Source organism: Liolophura sinensis, chromosome 12 (genome assembly GCF_032854445.1).
Source record: "Liolophura sinensis isolate JHLJ2023 chromosome 12, CUHK_Ljap_v2, whole genome shotgun sequence".
NCBI lineage: Eukaryota > Metazoa > Mollusca > Polyplacophora > Chitonida > Chitonidae > Liolophura > Liolophura sinensis.
Window position 1 is genome coordinate 22133675 of NC_088306.1, and position 18716 is coordinate 22152390.

The following is an 18716-nucleotide window of genomic DNA, read 5'->3' on the forward strand; positions in this document are numbered from 1 at the left end:
GTACATACCGCTTTAAACCAAGAATCCGCTGTGAGTTCAAGTCCACCTCATGCTGGCTTTCTCTCCTGTCGTACCTAATTGCGAATTGGTCTGTGAGCATCCTGCGGATGGTCGTGGGTTTTCTCCGGGCTTTAATTGTCCGGCTTCCTTCCACCATAATGCTGGCTGTCATCGTATAAGTGGGATATTCTTGAGTACTGGTATGGCGTAAAACGCCCAATCAAATAAATAAATAAATTAGATCGATAATCTATAGTCATCCCTTTCGTACTTAATTGGAAAGGCCTGTCAGCAACGTGGTCGTGGGTTTCCCCGGGCATCCTCTCACCATAATCGAATAATGAAATATTCTTCAGCACCGGTACTGCGTAAAGCATCAATCAAATAAATAAATAAATTAAACTAATAATCTGTAGTACCGGTACCAGTAAGTTTACCCGAACACATACCGGTTTAGACCTACATAATGAATTCTTAAAATAACAAGATTTGAGTCATTCAAACTCTTGCACTTGACAATGCTCGTGCCTTGTGTCTGTTCCAGACGTCAAAAGTTGAAACACGTAAGCTGACACGCGAGCCTTGGACAAAGGAATTATTCTCCATTATCAGGACAAAAGTGCAAGCAACTGCTCTAAGAATACTCGATCATGTTAACATTGGTTACACGGCATCCAGGCATCGTCCGCATCCCATTGCCGAGGCTCTGGGCGGTCAAGTCATTCTGATAATTATTCGAAATAAAATTTTCATGAAATTCTGTAAAATAAATTGTATATATTTGGTGTATTAAAATAAAATGACCGTAACCTATGCAGAATTGAGAAAAACACAGCAACATTGTTCGACGCGATATTTAAAAAAAAAAAAAAAGATATCGAACGTTTGTTCCATCCCACTAGAGCCTCAGTTGTTAGAGCATGCGTACAACAGCCATTAGAAATGTGAAAATGGCGACTAGTTATGCGGGAGGGCAAAGCCCTACCACATTTTCAAAGACTTTAGAACGTGTTTTTGAGGATGCTCAGCATACGGGCGAAGTGATATTAAGCGGACGGAAGCTAAAGGAATATCCTAATATATGTAGCAAGTTTGATTTGGTGGACACAATCGTGTCAGGTACGTAGGATTTCTTCTGTTTTCGTTCACCCGATACCATCCTATTTCCGTTCAGCCAGTCGATGTTGACAGATGTTGGAAAAATTCCTTTCATGCAGAATTCAGTATTGTTCCAGTCGACATTGTCTTTGGTTTCGTCAGATTTGATTTCCAACTGCAAAAATACTTTTTTGAATATCTCACCAGACGTTATCTTGATCTATTTTAACCGTGCCGAAATAGGATAGTGTCCCCGGCTTGAGAACACGCTGTCAGTTTAACGCAGGAACTTGTGGTATGTCTGTTTTAACACAGGGAAGGTTGTACTGTAGTGTAGTCTGTAGATTTATATACCAGAGAGGAAGCCCCCACCCCACCTCTCCTCACTTAAATTATGATTTAACACTGTAGTCTGTAGACCTTATTTATTGGCCACAGGCATGGGAATTATTATTACACATTAGGAGAAGTTTACATACAGTGAAGACAACGTTCCCTTTTAATAGTTAAATTTTAACCATGATGAGTCACTCAGTGTATAGTAACACTTGACATCCTTTTTGAAATAAAAGTCCATTCCTGCGTATTAAACATGCTGATAGTATTCGTGGCGTGTTGTTATAAACTATACTAAACTTCTGTCCATTTTGAATGTTTACAGTTTCATTGCATTGTTGCTTGTCAATGACAGTTGACATGTGCATTGTAAGGCAGTTAAGCTCTGTGTAGGCCCAATAGCTTTGATCGTCAACAGCTGGCCACATGCTTCCTATCGCTTTTAAATACGGAGCACAGTGAGACCGTACAACAATTGCTGCTAACATATGATCAATTGTAAGTAGGCCTATATAAGTGGTATATTTCAATTTAGCAAGAAACATTTGAAATTTTTTCATTATATAGGGCCAATAGATTTAATTTAACGTATGTATTAATAGAAGGAAACTCAGATACTGACAGAATATGGACAGATGATAAAACATTTACCACGTAGCACTTTTACAGAGCTTTGGTATACCTCTCGTTGAACTTTTACTCAATTGAAGTACATACAAATTTCAATTTAATAAATTTACTGTAATTCTTCATCCTTTTCACATGTTTTAAGGTGTGTTTATTCAAGCATATTCTGAGAACATTATTTTGCTTAGACTGGTAAAATTATACTTTTTTTGGTGACGTCCTGAAATTTGTCAACCCAACCAATGTAGTTTTGTCTCTCAAAGCAAATTAAAATGGTGCATACTGTACATCTCAATGGAATTTGCTCTTTGGAACATATGAAAAGGTTGATGGATTACATGTAGGGTAACGGACGTTCTGTAAATAAAGCAAACGCTCTGTACATTTAGGGAAACAGAAAGCAGGTTAGAGGCGTTTCTGCAGCGTTTGATGACTAGGAGCATTAATACAACCAAAGTACTGTTGCCATGGTTGAACATGGGAAAACTTATCCATGTGCATAGATATTCAAGCCACAGTTAAATCATGGCTGAAACATCTAATCTCGCAGAATTTTTGCTTATTGATTTGGCACTAAGTATACGAAAGGAAATCTGGGAGTAGTGGGTTATCAATCAAATCTACTGTTACTGAGTGAAGTTTCATGTTTTGGTGTCTTCTGCTTAGTGTTCCAGTGAGGCAGCAGTGTTTACTCTGTCAGAACTGGGACTGGTGTTCTACAAGGAGACACAATCTTCATATGATTGACCACTGACTTGCATACACTAAACAAATGAACCTTGGTACTGTTGCACTCCAGAAGTGACATGTGAATGTAAACTATCCTAAATGAACATAAATTTTATCTCTAGTTTGCCCATTTTTCCTGATTCTGGGAGCCCTATTGATTTTAGAAAGATGTCTTGAGGATTGCTGGGAACATGATATGATATTCTGCTGAAAAATTGTAAGTTTCAGCAACAAAAATAATATTTTGTGCCATTTATTTGCCTCTAAAAATGCATTTTTGTTGCCGAAAGATAGGTGATTTAGGGTATGTGTACATGTACTGCTATGCAGCTGCCAGGGTATTATTTTTTTCTCATAACATGTCAAAATATTTTGAATGCAGCAGAAAAACAAGGCCAACATGTACATTAAGATGAAGTCAAAATGTATTTAACCAGGTCTGATTGGGTGTTGTATTGACACAGGCCAGACTCTAATAGACATACAGCCAGTGTTGGAGGTCTGGTGTGTGTGTGCTATGTAAATTAAGTTATGAACTACATGTATGTTTTTTTATCATGTTAGGCATTGTTAGATCTCTGTGTGCACAGTGCATGCATTTCCGTTGTGCAAATACACAGGTCATTGCCTACAGGCCACCTCTTGACATGTTTGACAGTGCACAGCCATCCTAATGAAGTTCTTTGTTGTTGTTGTTGTTGTTTTTATCATTTTTTACATTGGTTCGGCATTCCATGCCATTCATTTCAATACTTGCATGTATGTGTAATAACCTGGGACGTTCTCAGTAATAACACATTAGCTGTAAAATTTTAAAAGTGCTGAATTGATGCTGATTGGCCACATGAGTAAACCTACACTGTATACTTACATTTTTATAATAATGTACATGTACCCTTAATTTTATGTACCCTTAAGTCATAGTTTAAATATATGTCAATATTAATACCATGTCACCCATGGAGCTCCTCCACTGGTAATAAAAAATTGATATTTTTACATACTTTAAAGGCTTGCCTGCAGATACTGCATAAGTATCACATTAAATTTATTTCTTAAAGGGAAAGAACTTTTTTAAAGTACTCCATAGCAGACAGTCTGTTAAGACCTAAACAGTAAGAAATTGTTTTATTTGTATTTATTTCATATATCTTTTTAGTTTATTTTATTTTTTGCGATTTCCACTACATGAAATACAAATAGTACCATGGACGTGAATGTTATTTGTCCATGAATTATGACTAATAGTATTGCGTATTAAAGGCATTTGAAACAAAAAAAGGTCCTGTGCCACTCAAGTCAATCAATTAAGTTACTTGTAGAATTCATACCATTAGAGTCAAATGGCTTTTTTTTTTTTAAATTACAAAAATTCATTTTCTGGTATAGTTTTGACTGGTCTGCTTGAGGAGAACTTTGTATAATGATTTTGTTATCCTGTGAGATTGACTTATTAGTATGAGGCCACACATTGTCATTGTTGTTGCTTTTACAGTTCCTCTCTGGCAGACCCGCATTAGGCATGCTGTTGGCAATGGTCTAACATTAAAGTTTAAGTGTTGTGCAAACTTGTCGATGTGCACTTGTTGATCCACAGTTGTGCATTATATATCAGCGGTTGGCTGAATGTTAGAATTTTGGAAACCTCCGTTCCGGGAAAGAATTATGAAGCTAACAAAGGTTTCCGATTTCATAGTTACTCTTCGATATATGGAGGGAAAAACATCGCCCTGCAATCGGAAGCGTTGCTCAGTGAATACGATACGATGAGCCATTGAAAGTATGTACAGTATTGTTTGGCAGAAAAGGATAGCAAATGGAATAAAGTGCACCACGCGATATAAACTGCTAACTAGGTGTCTGATTTATAATCTGATTTTGGAGACAAAACTACATTGGGTGGATTCGCCAATGTAATGGTATCACGAAAAGTATACTTTCATTTCCTCTGCGGTCGTAAGTGGGAAGGTCTGTCAGCAACCTGCAGATAGATGTGGGTTTCGCAAGGGCTCTACCCGGTTTCCTCCCACCATGAAGCTGGCCGTCGTTGTAGAATTGAAATATTGTTGAGTGCGGTGTAAAACATCAACAAGATCAAAGGAATCACTTTCAGACCCACATAAAGGCGTTAATATTATACATTTGATGTCAGCATTTTTTTGGATAAAAAATTAATCACCCTTTACAAATTACTTTTACATGGCCCTGTAATAGTGTGAATGAATCACTCAGAGTCAAGTAAAGTGTGTCGTTTGAAAAATGCTACACTTCAGGTGAAATAGAGTAAGAAAAAAAAACAAAAAAAACAAAAGTGATCCATGGTGTTTTGAGCTTCAGCAACCTGTATTCAGAAAGGGAAAAACAATATTTGCAGAGAAATGTTCTGACAGACCTTTTAACACATGACCTGTACTTGTAAGTTGCTCGTTACATTTAACAGGTTAAGACATTAGATATTTGTTGTATTGAAGAAGATTTTACAGCAACCTTTCACAGAGTACATAAATTTTGTGCATAGTGCATCTGATTTGCCACTCAGCTATGATTATGTGCATCCCTTTAAACCCTTGCTACACTGTTTCCTTAGGGCATTAAGCTATCTACTACTGCTGCTGAAGGGATCGATCAATTACATGATCATGATAGTACTACATGTACTTCACCCATGCTCACCCTAGACAGATGGCATATTCCTGACATGGGATAGGAACTAATTACTATAACGAAGTGCTGTCTGTAATGGCAAGTGTAGCCCTGGGACCTACAATGTACATGTACAGTATATGATTGTTTTCACTCTGCAAAATTATACATATAGGTCATTGGGTTAAAATCCTGTCTAATGGATTGAGTCAGTTAGGATAGTCAGTGATATGTTTAGCTTTGTTCGTTTGGTCCAAATTGGTGGTTCATTACAAGTATTACAAAGCACCCTGTATATTATATAGACTTATTTATAGACTTTAATCCAAAAACTCTGGATAGGCCTGCCATACCAACATGGGATACCGCCTGATGGCTTGGGTAGTTCTCGTCTGAGTGCTGTGTGTTTGGAGAAGGGTTAATTTAAAAAAAAAAAGAAAAGAAAATAGAGGTTTATGACAAAAACAATTGCCTGGAGTTTATTAACATGCTGGTGAAACTGACAGTAACAGTGATAAAAGTTAAAGTTACTTGGTTGAAAGAGACTGACTGTCCCAGAGATTTTGGATCAAAAATTGTTCAACACATATCGAATCAAATGTTTGCTGTTACATGTATTTTAGAATATCTGAAATAATAATCTTCCAAAAATATCATTTGCATATGTGCAGGTATTACTGTACGAATTGTGTGATGAAGTTCCTAAAATTCCCTGTATAACTTTTTCAGACTTTCAAACTAGCTTATGTCATACCCCGAGTGTCGCCGCCAGCTTTGGCATCAGTGCTGAATAACCGGGAAAGCAATTATAAAGCAAATGTTATTGGTGGTACTGGAATCTTAAAATGTAGTGCATGTGTTGAACTTAACGTTTTGCACATTAATTAGTATAAATTACAAAAATTCACAACTTAGATTTTATGTTACATGTATGGTAAATGTTGCGGGTATTTTTCAAGAATCGTAGTAGTTGAAACCCACATTGTGAGTAGTGTGGCAGGAAATTGCAGTTGTTGAAGCCCAGGCAGACATTGAAACTTCACTGTGAGGAGTATGGTAGTGCAGCTGAAAATTGCAGTCGTTGGTCAGGAAAAAGAAAAAAAAAAAAGAAAAAAAGATGGGGAAAAGGGAATTTAATCCAGCCCCGTTAATGGAAAAGTGATATTTTGGATTTACCTATCAGACTATGCCAGTCGGCATACTGTCAAGGGTATGACTAATAAAGGTGGTATGGATTGTTTTCATCACACCGCAATTTTAGAGCAGTCAGGAAATTTGAAATGAAAGTAAAACTTTTTTTAAGACTTTTTGTGTGAATAAAAAAAGGATATGTGAAGGGGGGCATATTTCTGTTTCACCATCCATGACATGGTGAAGTTTAAGTACCTTAAAGCCTTTGACATGTTAGCTGCTAGTGTGCTCATTATTTGCTCATTCTGGCACGAAGTCAAGTGCCTGGCTTTGACAATGTCCTATGTTCACTCCAATTTTGTGGTCAGGATATACATGTATATGTATGGTTCAACATACATGTACAGGCTGATGTGTAGGTTATATTTTTAATACACCCATGTTCTGACCAATGTCAATGTCTGGCAAACACTCTGATAGTGTGAGTTTATAAATGATCAGCTGGGGGGGGGGGGGGGGGGGAAGGGGTCCTCTGTGGGTGAGGTGGTTAGTGTGCCAGCGCGGTGATATGACCCATGTGTCACTCACCAATGTGGTCGTAGTGAGTTCAAGTCTAGCCCATGCTGGCTTACTCTTCATCTAAACGTGGGAAGGTCTTCCAGCAATCTGCAAATGGTCGTGGTTTGCCAGGTTTCTTCCCACCATACTGCTGGCCTTGAGTGTGGCATAAAATACCAATGAAGGAAATAAATAAATATATGAAAGGCTTGTGCAACAACAGAAACAGTACAGTTGTTTTGAGTTTCAGTATGACACTATTAACACTTAGGGTCTCTTTATCAAACTCTTAGGCTGACTAAACTTACATGTACATGTGTCAGCACAGGAGGAAGAGGGTTAATTCAATGGATTTATCACCTACTGATTTTTATCACCTACATGTAGATCCAAGCAAATTACCTCCTGCCTAAGGCGCCTACATGTACTGTACACTGCCGAAAAGCGAATGTCTGCTGAATTCAGACTCTGCCTCAAAATTCAATTAGTCAAGCCAGATTAGCGCTGTCAAACTGTGTATGTTTGTACTACAAATGTTGGTATTTAAAGGAGATATTTGTTTGGGTATCAAAAACAGGTCTTGTGATATTCTACGCCCCATGTTAATTTATTAAGGTGTCTCTCTTGAAGTTCAACTGTATGTGTATCATATTTCTCAAATTTCTTATAAATGTTTAAGCCTTGTTATGTGTACATACATGTATGACAAATTAACAACAATTTACTTTGATCAGCCCAATAAAAGAAGAATTTTTTTCTAAATGCCATGTACTTATATGCCCATGTAATAAATTATGATTTGTTGTTTTTTCAGATTTGTCAAAGAACCGCTTAACAGAGGTGCCTTCAGAAATATGCGAGTACACCTCTATGGAGAGGCTGAACTGCTACCACAATGTGATACGGTCAATCCCTCAGGCCATCGTCCAATTACAGGCTCTCACACATCTCAATCTCAGGTAAAACCCAGTCAAACAACACTTTTCATTGGACGCTTGAAGGAGACGGCATCGGCCCACAGAACTTGGGGCTAATTACAGCAGCTTTGTTAAATATACAGTCCTACCCATGTGTATCACGCTTTGTTTGATTTTTAACCGATTTAACCGAGTCTGGAGGGAATATCAAATGTAAAATCACCCTGACAAGGATAAGACAATTAAAGACGGATCATCTAAAACAGATTTAAGCTGAACAAATTCTTTAATCCCTGCCCATGAATCTCCGCTGACAAAAACTATTTTTATAGTTATTTGAATTATATGTCAAAGTAACTCACAGCATGATTGCTGTTTACTCCCTGTTTTGATAGCAATGTTGATTTCGAGATATTCCACTTGTATCCGTAGTTCACTTTGTTTTATAGGTGGAAGTCTTTGTGGCTTTCACAAGTATGTGCCTGAACATCCTGACTCTACAGACTTGGGTTTGACCGGATTCTGTTTTCCAAATATGGGCAAGAATATTCTAATGAATGAATGTAAATTCTCCGTGAGCAACGTGTTACTCCAAGAATCTCCCCTTTGACAGGTTGGGAAAAGTACATGGCCATGACATGGTGGATAGCCCAGTTTCATCACTGAATAATGTTGGCTTACATGCGAATGAAATTTGCACAAAATACCTGTGAGGGTAAAAACTTAAAGACAGGCTTCCGTTTACTGGCCACATGTCTACCGTGGCGGGAAAATGACATGATAATGATCAATTTGACACTCATTGTCAAGGATCAGGAGGGTGGAGTGGTGGTGTGGTGGCTTCACACTATGTTATGAAACAGTTAGATGTAGTGAGGAAGAAGTTAATTTATGTCTGGGAGTATTTCAAGAAAAAGTAGTAGGTCTACATCCATGTAGTGTAGGTCATTATAGGATACATGAAAAGGAAGTATAAAACAAAGATTACATGTATGTTTCTATGCCAAATGAAGAAAATTATGTCTAGAAATGTTTGTTAAAAGAATTTCGGTTTGGGGGTATATTTATACCTGTTAATTACCCCTCTATATTGTGCATATTTTCCATCAACAGTCAGAGTTTTTCAGAAATTATGTCATTATTGATCTTTCTCCAAACTCAGTGAACACCCCGGATGTGCCCGGCGCCCAGAGCCCGGTGAACCCTGTCGCTACAGTGTGGGCAAGGTGACTTGTACACAGATACTGTATGGCTTCTTTGGGCCCGTTTAGCATGCCCTCCACGCCCTTACACTCGCCCCCTTCGGTCTGTTCCCCACACCCCCATCCTCATTCGACTGGACCCGTTCTGTCTGTTCCGCCACAGGGGTCATCGTTGATGTTACCGCTGCATGCTACTTAATATCCGGACTGATGGCTGGGCCTTAAGAAAACTGTACTTTGAAGCCATTTTTACCCCCCAAAGTGAAAGCTGAAAAATTTATGTGTATTGTTTTATGTTATTACACATAATAATCTGCACATTAAGAAATACATGTAAATCCAAGTGTTCCATAAACCCTTTAAATTACCTGCAAGTGGGCTTTAAACCTTTGTCATAATACCTTCAAAGTTCATTGTTTTCTTACCATGTGGATTCTAGGTAAGGTGTCGGAGCATGCGAGGCTGGGAAAGGCTATGCAATTTGAGGAAAGTAGAAACAATGTTCGCTTAATTAACAACAAAGTTTGAACAGTTAGACCTGACCAAGAAGATTCAAGGCCTGATTTTCAGATTCCCAGTGCAATTTTGAGTGAAAATTGTAGGGAGAAAGTGGTGAAAGCTGCAGAAACAAAATCTATGTGTGCTAATGACCATAATGAAGAGATCACCCTACTCCAAAACTGAAGCCAGAAATCACATCAAATTGTGTTTTTTTATTATTTCAGTCGCAATATGCTGTGTACAATACCCCCGTTCATCTGCCAGCTCCAAGCGTTGGAGGTGCTCATAGCCAGCAATAACAAGCTTGTCTCACTTCCTGAAGAGTTGGGGCGACTGGACAGACTGATGGACCTGGTGAGAAGCAGATCTTACTGTACATATCCCCTTTATGATTTAGGAGTTCCTTTGAATTGCTAGGATACACAACATGTGGTGCCAGGATCCACCAATATAGTGTGCAGATCTCTGTATGTCGCGTGGGAAAACCCATAGGTAGCTTACCAAAGGCTGGTGGTTTACCACAGCCACTCTAGTTTCCATAAAACTTGGTTACTGCTTCAACATTGAGAAAAGAACACGCTTAAGGAGGAGTTGTTGGTTCGTGAATGAAAGCATACATTGACCCATTTCAAAAAGCTTTAGCACATACATGTATATTTCAAATTAAACTCTTAAATCTGTACATCAAATTAATGAAAATTTGACTACCTATGCCTTGTTAGTACAATTTCAGCTTCAATCTTGTTTTGGAAAGAGGGCATGTGTGAAACAGGCCCCTGATCTGTGATCTTAAACCTACATGTACGTGTAAAAATGATGGATGCTGGGAATAATAAAACAGATCTCAGATCTACACGTTGCAGAACTGATGCATTCAGTAAACATCCTTTTCCCTTTGCAAGATATTCGCTACAGGACATATACATGTGTATGTGACAGATGATTTCAGCTGAGCTACCGTCACATCTTCAGAAATCCATGTTGAATGATAATGGCAACAACATGTACCGTATGGAAACTGATCGTAGCAGTTGTCCATCAATCAGAGAGAAATATGCTATATTTTTTTGCATACATGTACATTTAATACATGTGCATAGAAATGCAACAGGGTTATAATGTAAACCATATCCTACCTGCATTCATGCTAGATTTCATGCTGTTTCATTTAGTTCTTTAAACAAAATGTTTTAGCATACCTGTGGAACAAGAAGGGGCAGACAACTGTGGGGGGGAAGGGGAGAGAAGCATGCCACTTAAACCAAGCATTTTTGTAGCAATTCAGACCTGTAATTGTTTAACAGATTAGAAGTAACGTGTTGGTCAGTGTACTATTTGAAGAGTTACAAAAATAAAATAAAAAATGCATATACATGCAGTACAGAAAAAGGGTCAAAACACTGACTGTGTGAATATTGTTGTGATTCGAGTATCGGAGTGTTTGTGCCTGTGGCTCTTGAATGTATGCTCTATTTCACCTAAAGCCTGGAATGTAAAAATGTACTCTGAGAAGAACGCAAAGCCCTTGAAATGGTACTTTTTCTCAAACAATCAAACTTTACAAGAAAGTGGCTCTATAATTTTGACGAATCATTGAGAATCAAGTAAAATGTGTCATGTAAAAAATGTTGAACTTTAATTGAAATACGGTATTTAATTGTCTGCACTGTGTATGTGATACAAATGCCTTAGTGAATACAGATATTTGCACACAATTTTGTCTATTTCTCTTTGCAGGATGTCAGTTGCAATGAGATTTCTTACCTCCCATCCCAAAATTGGTGATCTTGACTCATTACGAATCTTAAATATCCGTAGGAATTTATTAATAGAATTACCATCAGGTGAGTGGGTGTGTTGTTTTAATTCTGCACACTAAGTATTACGAAAGAATGAGATCTTAAAGGAAAAGACCTCTAAAATTCGAAGTTTCATCACAAAGTAGACCACTTAAAACTATGCCTAAGTATACTTTCATACATTCTTGTAGATCTTTTTTTTGTGAAAAGAGTTGAAGGTGTTTAAACATTTTGATTCTAAGGTTGGGCTTTATGGACCATACTATCAGGGTTTAGGAACTCTGATGTCACGGGAAGTTTTCGCAAATCTATCCTTGACATTGAAGGCTGGAATTTTTGCTCTTGAGTAAAAGATTACTGAAGTAATGTTTCCATAAATTCCTTCCTTTTGGTGAACATCAGGAATAAAAAGTGATGTGATGTCAGTATTCCTAGACACTGTCAGTATGGCACATAAAGCCCACCATAGTATTCAAATATTTGAATGCCTTTCAACACTCTCAAAAGAAATCTGAAAAATATATGAAAGTATTTTTCTGCATAGTTTTCAGTTGTCTGTACAGTGAACCTTACTTCATATTTTAGCTTTCTTTTACTCTAACTTTTAGCATCGTGAGGTGTGATCTGATTTTACTATATTTACATGCACTATTTGTCGTCTAAACGTCCTTGTTCACTTTATCTTGTTAGAGTGATGAGGCTTGTCAGGTAGCAAGTGAATTGCACAGCAATCTCCAAACCCATAAGTCATAACAAGGAAAAATGAAGTAAAAAACCATTCAGTCAAGTGGAAAACAATATGGCTGCAATCATGTTTGTAACTACATTTTGGTAGCGGTTATCTAGCATAAGGTAAAACAGCTGTGAATGGTTGTTCCCTCGTAAACTCTGCTCGGTTTCATTCTACCATTAGGCTGGCCGCCGTCATATAAGTGAAATATTCTTGAGTACGGATAAATCAGTAAAACATATGTTTGACAAATTAGCAGGGTTGGCTGTTTATATCTTGCTTAAATAATTTGAGAGTAATTAATCCTTCATCCCATATATCGTGTCTTATTTCACTTTGTTTTTATTTTCAGAAATTTGTAAATTGAAATTAAAGAGATTAGATTTCTCAGAAAACAAGATATCTTCAATACCTACAGTTTTCAAAAATATGGAGATGTTAGAAGACATGGTGTTAGACCATAACCCTCTGACTTCACCACCTGCCCATGTAAGTACATTTATATCAGCTCTACACGTATGCTGTACAACGGGTGCAACAAAATTAATTCAAAACATAAATGTACCATCTGACCGCATTTTGAAACAAAACTTTTAAATGAAAAGGATTAAGTATGGATATAGTTTTATGTAGTCATTGGACTGAAGTTTACTGAACTGTTTTTTGGTTCCCTTTAACTTTTAAAAGTAAATTTAAATTTGCTCTTGTGTTATCACCAGCCTTAGGTAACACAGGTAAAACTTTGCGTTAACTATGCAGGTGTGTAAGAAGGGCCGTGTCCACATCATGAAGTATTTACAAATAGAGGCCCTGAAGGAAGACCGTAAGAGAGGAGTGCTGAGTGATACGGACATGAAACGACTAGTCAGGAAATCTCTCCCTCAACAACCTGCGTAAGTACTGTCAGTGGCTAGTCCTCAGGGGGTTCTCAGTGGCCTAGTCTTACCAGTGCGATCGCTGTGAGTTTAAGTCCAAGTCATGATGGCTTTGCCTCCGGTCGCACGTAAAAAGGTCTGCCAGTAAACTGCGGATGGTGGTGGGTTCCCCCTTGGCTCTGCCCAGTTTTCTCCCACTGTAATACTGGCCGCTGTTTTATAGAAGTTAAATGTTTTTAAGTATGGTATAAATCACCATTCAGATAAATAAACAGAATAGGCAGGCATTGCGGGGACATGGAGCAAGGTGTTAAAGGTATGTGTGACACGAACCCCAAAGGTGCACATTCAATTCTGACACGAAACCGGTAATTTGCAGTTCGCCCTCACTCATTGCGTATGGGACAGTTTGAACTGCCCTATGTTTTAATAAAGACAACCCGTCTTCCACCAATACCATATCGAAGTCAGTGCATCTCTTGAGTTTGTCAGTAATGTGCCAAAAATTGAAAACCATCCATAGAAGTGAACATTATTTGAAAATGGCGTTTAATAACAGTCAAGAATAGTGTTTACCAGCCACTCATCTTCGAGAAAGCTGGCTGGCTGGGAGATAATCGGGCATGTGATGATAAACTACAGTGTAATAAATAAATAAGTAAAGAAAATATTTACAGAACTCGACTTATGCACACATCACCTGGAACATAGTGATCCACTTCTACATTAAACACCTCTTCAATATCAACCTGGTAATGGCTTGATGACTCCAGGCTACCTGTACTTACTGTTCTTTTGTACAGGTTGATAAATCTGGACAGGAATTCAGCCTGGTTCCAGGAAACTTCTGTTGTTTTTTGCTTGGGCAACATTATAGTCTACTATACTTATGTAGAGTTTGACTTTAGTTTTTACGAGAGACACTCCATGTACGAATTGGGCAAAAAACTAGTGACTTTAGCAATTTACTAAAACTATATTAAGCGTATTGTTAATTCAGGGTCATTGCTGGCTGAGTGGTCTTAAGTGTTGCTGCTAACACTGGTGAAGTTGATTGACGGTGTTGGATTCCAGCTCTCAGTGGTTTTATCGCGTACATGTTTTTTGTCAGGCACTTAGAAAATAAACTGTGGTTTGTTCTTAAGTTCCATCTCATTTGATTTATTTTATTAATTTTAACCAAATATGTAGCCCTTGTCCTAAAGGGACATTTGTACATGCAGACCTGTAAAATAATCAGTCTGCTTTCTTTTGTTGTGTAGTGGGTCTGACGACTTCAAGCATATCAGTGACTCACCAGGCTGGAAGAGGCACACAGTGGTCGGTAACGACTCTGGCTACAACACCACCGACAGTAATGAGAAGTGCAATTGGTCACCCATGGAGGTAAGCCAGGCCCAAACTGTTAAAGCTTGTTTTTCATTGGTTGATTTCAGAAAAAATCTTACTTTCAGTTTTCTTTGTGCTGATATTACAGATTTACACCTTCAGGGCTTGAAATAAGATGTCATATCCATAACCTATTTGTAGGTGACAGGATTATGTTCACCTGTAACCCATTAGGTTACAGGGTAGGTTACAGTAAGTGAACTGCCTGAAACCTTATTAAACTACATGTATCAGGGGGTGTGTGTTATGCAGTGATATAGCATTTATTCTCTGTTCTTTATTCCCTTGAGTAATGTGAATTTCCAGGAAACCATATTAAATATGAAGTTATATTTCCAGTCGGTCTAAGAAGTAAGGTCTAATGACGATGTGAAAATATGTGACGTTTAGTAGAGCTCACTGTAGCACAGTCGACACGCAACTTCCATACATCCCGAGTGCGATGCACTGCATGACAGTAAATAACCTAACATTAAATGAGTTGACTGACCTCGTGTTAGAAGTGCATCACGTCGGTGGCCTCATGCACCACTTGCTAGTTTTCAAAACGATGCGGTTTTATGTTTTAGAAGAGACTTTGACTGTGAAGAAGATTTGAAAAGCAGGAAGTTAATTATCGCAAGATGAATGTTGGCGAAAGATTTGTTAATTTGATTTTTAATCTTCTTCTCTTTGCATCGTGAGTCCAGGTGCAGTGCATCGCGACAGTTGCATGATGCATCAACTTCTAAAGTTAAAATTTTCAGTCATCGGGATTTGGATTTACTACACTTTTGATTGGAAAGAAAATTGCGACTATAACAGGAAATAAATTGTCCACTCATTGCGTAGTCCAGCTCTTCAACAGATTTAGTCATTCAAGGTATTTAGATTTTATTTTTCTACAGTTTTGACAATTTATCTTCAGCGAACGAAAAGTCATGTCATCGTGTAACCTCCCTGTAACTTGTTCACAGCTTATTTCAAGCTCTGCATCATTTGTGATGGTGTATGTGTGTGGTATACAGTCAGGGCCTACTTTGTAAAATTGTGTTTAATACATTGTGTTGTGTGAGAAAAGCTATGAGAATTATTTTTCTTTTTTTAGGTTTAGTACAAGAATTATTTTGAAATATCTGAGAAATGTGTGTGTATAAAAAGGTGTCCCCATCTGTGGCATATTGCATGCCTGATGTAGTACATGTACTTACTCCCCCCCCATGTTTGTCTTGTAAATGATCTGTGTTTTGTGACTACTGGCATGACAGAGTACACGTAAGTACAGCGGAAATGTGTGTGTGACGGTGTTCTGTTTAAAATGAAAGGAAATAATAAAGGATGAATGAAAGTTTCAAAAACTCAGGTGTTTATGATTTGTGTGCTCTACATGCCCATGTATTACTCGTCAAGCAGTGGATGGACCTTGGAACATAGACATCGGCAGTGATTGTCCATGATGGCTATTCCAGAGTACGTGTTCAGGCACATGGTCAAAACAGGGCATGTGAATTTTTCACCGTCCTGTACTGTGTTATGTGAGCAGCAATTAAGGTATTAGTGTACCACAGCCCTGTGTCATGTACACGTAACTGCAGTGTCCATGTACAGGATGGTCTGGTGTATGGTTTATGGTTTATTAATATTCAGAGTCACCAGGCCAGGAGCCCACTTACAGGTCTGATAACAGGGATACATACAGAGTAACACAAGCGTATAATACACATAGGTAGAGCTAGGTAAATATGAAATACATTTTTTGTACAAAGATAGTGTAAACACAGGTAAACATAGGATGTCATTGTTGGTACAGAAATGTTATAAGCCTACGTGTAAACATAGGTAAATATATAAAACTATTCTTGTTGAAATTTCATAAAAAAATAAGAATTGTAAACCGTTATAATCAGAAGTTAAGATCATGAAATATGATCTACATATCAACCGAGGTAGTGGTCAGACACTGACCGAGGTAATGGTCAGACACCAACCGAGGTAGTGGTCAAACACCAACCGAGGTAATGGTCAGACACCAACTGAGGTAGTGGTCAGACACCAACTGAGGTAGTGGTCAGACACCAACCGAGGTAGGGGTCAGACACCAACTGAGGTAGTGGTCAGACACCAATCGAGGTAGTGGTCAGACACTGACCGAGGTAATGGTCAGACACCAACCGAGGTAGTGGTCAGACACCAACCGAGGTAGTGGTCAGACACCAACCAAGGTAGTGGTCAGACACCAACCGAGGTAGTGGTCAGACACCAACCGAGGTAGTGGTCAGATACCAACACTGTATATGTAAATACATGTAGTAAAAAGAAAACACAGACCTTAAACTGAAGGCTTAATGAAGCAAGAAGTGTTTTTATATATACATATATATATATTTTTTTCATTTTGCACAAAAAAGTCCCAACAGCCCTGTAAGTAGTACAAAAACAGAGACAATTTGATCAGCATTATCAGTTGATCTTAGTAGTATTTCATTTTACAACAGGAGAATATGACAGGAATATGTGTTAATGCCCCATGCTATCTTTTTTTTGCAAACCAAAACCAGCAAGCAAACTGTAAAAAAACCGCAATATCCGAACATATAAACTGTGGTCAATTATGTATACAAGGTAGGTTAATAAAGAAGTGTGTATTTGAGTAAAATCGTCTGTACTTGGAGCTGTTCCGTCGACCCATCAGGAGTTACATATACATCAGCTAGCAGACCCAGTGTAATGACTGTTGGGTGGACCTTATCCTAAACTCACCTTTTTCTGACGTTTTCTCCATCTGTTATTTTTTCTTTGTTGAAATTTTTATTTGTTTATTATAATCTTGCTTTCTTTCAAGATTTCTCTGTTTGCCTCGTTGTTTGTGATTTGGGAGCGAGTTGTGCAAATGTATGTACAGTTTTACATGTCTTTGTACGATGTTGTTATACATACATGTGTCATGTATTCAGTGGTGTGTGTAAATTTCTTGTTGCTGTGAAGTGTATGGGCATGATTGTGATACATCATTGTCTAAATTATTTGCAACGTCATATTGTCACTATGTCATGCCATGTGATATTGTCCGCATAGCATGCAGTGTGATGTGATATTGTCAATATTGCATGAAATGTAATGTGATATTGTCATTATTGCAGGCAGTGTCATGATATTGTCAGCATTGCAGGCAGTGTGAAGTGATATTGTCAGCACTGCAGGCAATGTAAGGTGATATTGTCAGTATTGCGTGAAATGTAATGTGATATTGTCAGCATGCAGGCAATGTCGTGATATTGTCAATATTGAATGCAGTGTGATCTGATGTTGTTGGTATTGCAGGCAGTGTGATGTGATATTGTCAGTATTGCATACAATGTCATGTGATATAGTCAGTATTGTAGGCAGTGTCATATGGTATTATTTGCAATGTGATATTGTCATGCAGTGAGATATTCTCAATATTTCATGTGATATTGTCAGTATTGCATGCAATGCCATGTGGTATTGTCAGCATTGGAAGTAATGTGATGTGATATGGTCAGTATTACAGGAAATGGGATGTGATATTTTCATTATTGCATGCAATGTGATGTGATATTGTCAATATTAGAAGTAATGGGATATCGTCCATTTCACATGTTGATATACTGTGCATATCATTTGCTGTTTACTCTGAAAAAGAACATTTTCAGATTTATTTATTTTTTTTGCAGTCTTTATTTAGACACTTGTACAAAAGCTTGTAGAAAAACTATTTCACAACTTTGGTTTTTTTTTTGTTTTCTTTCAGTTTCAGCCTGATTGTCTGATTTTCTTTTTTCTCTTTAACAAATGAATATAATTTCTGTTTCATTTGCATCCAATGTCAATACTGACTGCAGCATGCCGTTAATATATGTTGTTGTTATGTGTGCAGACTTTGTTTCTGTCTTCTCTATCTAGCTTCTTGTTGTGACAGCCCCTGTTTGAATATGTATGTTGTTCCCTGCATGTTTGTACTCTACTTAAATAACTGACATGAAGTTACACATACATGTAGCTGAGTGATGTTTCTGCGCAGATATACAAGTAAAGTTGACTTGAATACTTTAGTGTTTTTACTTTTAATTTCAGTTTTATCTCAAACTATTCAACATTTCTCACCATTGACATTTATTAAGTTCATGACTCACTTGCTTTAGATCAAGACCACTGGCTTGGGTTCAGTTCAGGTCTTTTGA

The 18716-nt window shown here is 37.8% G+C and overlaps 1 protein-coding gene across 1 annotated transcript in view; it reads left to right on the plus strand.

Moving 5' to 3' along the window:
* Window positions 1–941: 941 nt before the first annotated feature.
* The window catches only part of LOC135479385 (uncharacterized), a 62462-nt gene continuing 44687 nt past the window's right edge, over window positions 942–18716 (plus strand). The window contains 8 exon segments of the mRNA XM_064759211.1: window positions 942–1119; window positions 7937–8081; window positions 9967–10096; window positions 11480–11518; window positions 11520–11586; window positions 12624–12760; window positions 13031–13164; window positions 14409–14532. Of these exon segments, the coding sequence (XP_064615281.1) occupies window positions 951–1119; window positions 7937–8081; window positions 9967–10096; window positions 11480–11518; window positions 11520–11586; window positions 12624–12760; window positions 13031–13164; window positions 14409–14532 (945 nt within the window). The 5' untranslated portion in view covers window positions 942–950.